The following is a 6,097-nucleotide window of genomic DNA, read 5'->3' on the forward strand; positions in this document are numbered from 1 at the left end:
GACAAGAGAATGGGGTTTTAAAACTTAGACAAGAAGTATTATGACCCCATCTTACGGAAAAGAGAGCCCATCTCCACAAGACCAGACCATGATTTCTGGCACACCTTCTCTGCAAGCAAACATGTTCCAAGGGCATATTCTGGATACTAGGGTACCAAGGGGCCCCAGGCAGCAATGGGTGCAAGTCCTCTCACTGTACGATGAAGCTCAAACCTGTGTATGCTCTTCCCCAGGTTGCTGGTCCTTGCTGCTGAGAGGGTCCCCAAGGAAGCCTGGGTTTGGATGTATATATTGTCTCCAACATGTTATATTATCTCCCTGGTCCCTACAACCAGACCTGACCCCGGCCTGGATCCTCTCCTTCCTCAGGTATCCAGCAAAAGTGTCAGCCAGAGAGTGCTGAAATTCTCCGTGTACCATGTAAACAAGCAGAGGAAGCACCAGCTCCTGGGACAGGTGCTATTCCCATTGAAGAAGGAGACCCTGGCAGGGGACCGCCACCGTATCATCTGGAGAGACCTGGAAGCTGAGAACCTGGAGGTGAGATGGTCACCAGACACGTACCACTCAGGATCGGCACTCTATGGGTAGCCAAGGTGTGCACAGAGCCACCTGGCGCCCCCTGGCCAGCACCTTCCCTCAGGGGGGTGCCGTGGCATACTTGTTAAGAAGGATGAGAAGACAACTTGCAGGAGCTACTGCTCCTTTCACCACATAGGCCTTGGAGACTGAGCTCAGGTATTAAAGCTTAATCTGCTGGGCTAGCCTGTATCACAAACTGGGAGCCAGCTTGGGCTATGTAAGTGAGCCTCTATCTCAAAAAGACAAGCACATTTGGATTCCCACCCAGGTCAGAAGGCTGTGAAAGGGAACACAACAATTGGGAATGCCTAGGTCCAGGGAAAGGTTTATCTCTTGTTTCCCATTCCTCGGGGAGGACCCATGTGAGCCCAACAAGGCTTTAAAGTCCAGAGACTGGGCTCTGCCTCATTGCTACAGGTTAGCGATCTCTTACCCAGAATGCTTAGGACTCCGAAGGTTTTAGATTTTAGAGTGTTTTTTTCAGATTTTGCAATATTTACACCATATATATTCATGTATATATATATTCATATATACATATATACATATATACATGTATACATAAGCACATATGTACATATATACATGTATACATATATATAAATATAATGAGCTATCTTGAGGAGGGACCCCAAGTCCAATTCAATGTACATTATATGCACATTAATCACAATGTACAGATATGACTTTGTATACTATTTTAGGCTCAGTGGGTAAGAGTATTCGTTGGCAAAAAGAGAACCTGAGTTCACATCTCTAGCATGCATACAGCCTTATAACCCTGTAACTGGGCACTGAAGGAGTCTGGGAGCTTGCTGGCCGGCCAGCCTAATGCAAACAGAGGACTTCAAGTTCCATAAGGGACCCTGTCTCAAGGCAATAAATGACAGAAGCAGAGAGTGATAGAGGAAAGTGCCCAAAGTCCTCTTCTGGCCTCTGCACGGACTTGCACATCTGAGCATACATGCATGTGCTTGTATGTGCATATGCATGTATGCATGCACACACACTGAAAAGCATACAACAAGGTTTCATTGTATATAATTTAACATTTGGCATTCAAAAGGTTTTGAATATCAGACTATTTTAGATTTGGGAATGCTTCACTTGTACTCTATACACAAGTGTCTTTGAATACCTAGACATCAGTTTTCCTGTCTATAAAATGGTGCAAGTCTCAAAGGAAACTACACAGGTGTGTCATGGGCACCTGCACCTGTGCGCTGGAGGAGGGAGATCATTCTGAGTTCCTCTGCCACCTGCCAGTGTGACAAGAGTAAGCGCGCCCATCTCTGCCTCCCTAGGCCCCCTCGGAGTTTGGTGATCTCCAGTTCTGCCTCAGCTACAATGACTACCTGAGCCGCCTGACGGTGGTTGTGCTCTGGGCCAAGGGTCTCCAGCTCCAGGAGGACAGGGGTGTTGTCAGTGAGTTATCCCCAACTCCCTCACCCCCATCCTAGAGAGGGTTCCTCCTAGTGAGCCTAGCCGGGGCTAGGCAGAGTCGGACCTCCCTACCAGGCATCCAAATTGTGTGTCATGTGCCTAAGAGCAAGCACTCAGCACTTCCTCTACTCTGCCCTGTCCCCCCTCCCTCTGGTATCAAAAGGTAACATTAGGTACCAAGGGCTCTGCCCTGACTTGAGACCTTGCCCTGTCCCTCCTGTTCCTCAGTGCAGTGTCTTGGTTCTTCGAAATGTCTTACCTACCTTGCCTGTCCCTTTGACGAATGGTTCCAGTGTCTGCAGGTTCAGCCCCACACCTCCCAGTGCCTAAGGAAAGGCTGCTACTCTTTGGGGGTGCTGGTACCCTAATAGTGCTACTGTGACCTTCCAGAACACTGGAACTGGGCACTAACCCTGCTCACTTCATGATGCCCAGCCAGGTGGGAGATGCCTGCTGGAGTTCAGGGCATCTGAACTCACCTGTACCTGTATCTGAAGCCCTCAGCTTCTGGATAAGCCTGAGTTCCCAATAGGCAATGCTTTCCCAGAAGGGAGGCTTTGGTGCCATGTTCCAGTAAACTGGGCCAGTTGAGTATGAGTGCCTCCAGAGCCAGAGAAAGGAAAAGGAAGCCAGGTTTCCCTGGGTCATAAAGCATCACACTAATTGTTTGCTCCAGTCACATCCACTGGCCTGGGCAGCAGGGACCAGAAAGTGATGGGGATCTGGTGATTACAGAGGGGGGTGCATGCCTCCTAGCCAGGGATCCCACTTTAGGAGCTGGGCTCGTGCCCACTTCTCCTGCCCACCAGTGTATGTGCACTGCCCACAGGCGTGTTTGTCAAGGTGTCTCTGATGAATCACAACAAATTGGTCAAGTGCAAGAGGACTTCGACTGCACTGGGATCCGTCAACCCTGTGTTCAACGAAACCTTCAGCTTCAAGGCTGACACCAATGAGCTGGACACCGCCAGCCTTAGCCTGGTGGTGCTGCAGATGACAGAAGGGGACAGTAAGGCCTGGGGGATGGGAAGCAGGGGACATGGTGTTGGGGCGATGGGAAGCAGGGGCGACTCAGTTGTAGGCAGCACTCAATGGCTACCCTCAAGTGGAGTTGCCCCTGCTTCTGATTAAAGAAACTAGCTCTTGGAGAGGCTAGGATACTTGCCCACGGTCACAGAGCTCGCCTTTGGGTTGCCTGAGGCTCAAAGTCCAAAATTGGACTTTGTCTGTGGTGCCCTAGAGAGAGGCTCAGGGACAGTTGCCTCTTCCTTATTCTGGGTAAATTTTCAGAGATGCCAGGCAGTTGGTTTCCTGTCGTGAGTGCTGTGTTCTCTGCCTTTCTTCACACCTTCGAGATGGACATTAAAGGCCCTGGATGGCTTATCTTCGCCAGTGGTCCTGCACTACCCATCCACTAGTATCCACCATTACTTTTTTCCCCCTCTGATGTTTTTTTTTTTTATTTGATATATTTTTTTATTTACATTTCCAATGGTTTCCCCTTTTCTAGCCCCCCACTCCCCGAAAGTCCCATAAGCCCCCTTCTCTCCCCCTGTCCTCCCACTCACCCCTTCCCACTTCCCCGTTCTGGTTTTGCCCTATACTGCTTCACTGAGTCTTTCTAGAACCAGGGGCCACTCCTCCGTTCTTCTTGTGCCTCATTTGATGTTTGGTATCCACCATTACTAACTAAGAAGCAAAGCCCCTGGGCCGTGGTTGTTCATGGACTGGATTTGGACCTTCTCCCCAGTGGCAGATGATGGGTGGACATTACTGCCTAATGCTCTTGCCCAGTGTGCAAGGAAGCAATGGAAGGGGCCTTCCTCCTACAAAAAATGCTTTCTCCCATAGCAATTCAACACGCCTGGGGTTTCATGTGACCTGGGGCAGGGGTCTAGACAGTGAGGGACAGGGCTGCCACGGCAGCTCCCACCTCATCTCCTTCTCTAAGGTCCCAGGGGGAGGAACCGGTGCTGGGTGGCTCTGGCTTAGGAAGGAGGAGCTTGCTAGGAAACAGCGAGAAGTCAGTGCAGACATTAGGATGAGAGCAGCGTGGCTTCTGTATTTAGGAGCATGACAAAGCTTTCCCTCCCCTGCAGAGAGCTATCCCCTGGGCCGCGTGGTAGTGGGCCCCTACATGTACACCCGCGGCAAAGAGCTTGAACACTGGTGCGAGATGCTGCACAAGCCAAAGGAGCTGGTGAAGCGCTGGCACGCACTCTGCCGCCCCATGGAGCCTTGAGCCATCGGGTCCCCATCAGTACGTGCCGCACCACACCGTGGACATCTCATCTAACACCCAGCGTACTGTGGGGCTAGCCTGAGCCAGTGGCTCGTGAGTGTTCACGTGCAGGAAGGAAAGGGGACACAGCCCAGCTTCGGCCAGTATCTGCAGCCAGGAGCATCTCCTAACCCACCGAAACCCCTCCGGATCTTCGGGGCTCCTGACCATCAAGATCAGGATCCTGACCTCGAACAGGATCTCATGGGTTGAGAACTGATACTCTATGTGGTGGAGCACAGCTGCGTGTGAATGGGAGCACAGCACCAGCTGAGTCGCACCACCTTGGGAAGCTGGTGGTGGGTTGAGTCCACAACTGCATTGGTTGTCAAGGTGGCCGTTCTCTGTCTTCCACACAGCACAGGGAACTGTGGGTCACAACGGGGAGAGAGCTGTTGAGCAGCCCACCCACGTACCAGGAGGCCACTGAGGTGGTCAACACAGCTTGCTGTATAGCCCCTCCCTGGAGCCATCTAGCACACGGCAGCCAAAGTTAGATAACATCTTCACCACAGCCATCCTCCCCAGGATGCCAAACCTCACACCCCATGTCAGGTGACCTCTTGTTGGGTTTCATGGTCACCTGATTTTCAGAATTGAGGCATTCAACTCCTAACTCTCGCTTCCATGGGACCATGGCATTGTCCACAAGACTGATGACCATGGCAAGAGGTATAAACTTGATTAGGTCAGTGGTCCCCAGAATCAAAGTCACTGTCACCAGAGGCCCATTAGTTGATCTAATGAGCAGCCACTGTGCCTGTTATTTCTGTGTGTGTCTGTACCCTCAGCTACAGACACACAGAAGAGTCCATGCACTGCACCTCAAGCAGAACTGCCCACCTGTGTCTCTCTTGTCTCTGCAGTGAAGTAACTTCAGTTAAAGTAGAGAGAGCGTTATCTGTGCCTCTTTAGGTCCACTTCTGATGTCTACCAATGCGCAAACTCCAGCTATGCCCGACTGGTCCAAAAGGACACACCATCTTGTTTGTTTCTCCCTCTCTCATTTCACTTACACACTTTCAGGGTGACCCACACTGCAGTGGAATGTCCCACTGTACATGCATGCACACACGCACATGCACACGCACGCATACACACACACACACACACATACACACACACACACACACACACGCACACACACATACACACATACACACACACATACACACACACACACACACACACACACACACACACACACACACACACGCTGCTGAAGCGGAACTACAGTATTTCATCTAGAACCTGGAGGCCATGGATGCCGCCACACCCATACTCCAACATGAGACTCAGGATTGACAGTGGTCTTCCCCGGATGACAAAGGGAAAGTTGGTGGAGTGGTACATCTGACAGGCCTCTGGGAAACTGAAACAGCAAGAAATCAGCAGGCAGTGTGCTCTGAGGGGTGAGAGGAGGGGCAGCCATATTGTAGAGACATGTATAGACTTAGAACAGTAAAGAAATATACAGGTTTTCACGGTCTAATGTGAGCTCTCAGGGGCTGCCTCGGATCCTATGTGTATGGGACTCTAGCAGAAGCTCTTGACATTCCCACAGAATATCTTAGACTAAGGAGATCAGTTCTTCAGAAAAGTGGACAATTTGATCCAATTTTATTTAACACATACCAATATGAGAACCATTTGACAAATGTAGATTATTCGTCTTTTAATCCATCAGCATGATAAATTTATCCATTGTTTTGCTTTTAATAAGAGGGTTTGGGGATTTGTAGGCACCAGAGGGGTCAAGGACACCACAAGAAAACCTACAGAATCAACTAA

The 6,097-nt window shown here is 50.4% G+C and overlaps 1 protein-coding gene across 1 annotated transcript in view; it reads left to right on the forward strand.

The window, feature by feature from the left end:
* Positions 1–5,375, forward strand: part of Syt15 (synaptotagmin 15) — a 10,684-nt gene extending 5,309 nt beyond the window's left edge. The window contains 4 exon segments of the mRNA XM_052190162.1: positions 370–540; positions 1,887–2,007; positions 2,855–3,034; positions 4,125–5,375. Coding sequence (XP_052046122.1) covers positions 370–540; positions 1,887–2,007; positions 2,855–3,034; positions 4,125–4,267 — 615 coding nt within the window. The 3' untranslated portion in view covers positions 4,268–5,375.
* The last annotated feature ends 722 nt before the right edge of the window (positions 5,376–6,097 follow it).

This window comes from Apodemus sylvaticus, chromosome 8 (genome assembly GCF_947179515.1).
Source record: "Apodemus sylvaticus chromosome 8, mApoSyl1.1, whole genome shotgun sequence".
NCBI classification, from domain to species: Eukaryota; Metazoa; Chordata; class Mammalia; order Rodentia; family Muridae; genus Apodemus; species Apodemus sylvaticus.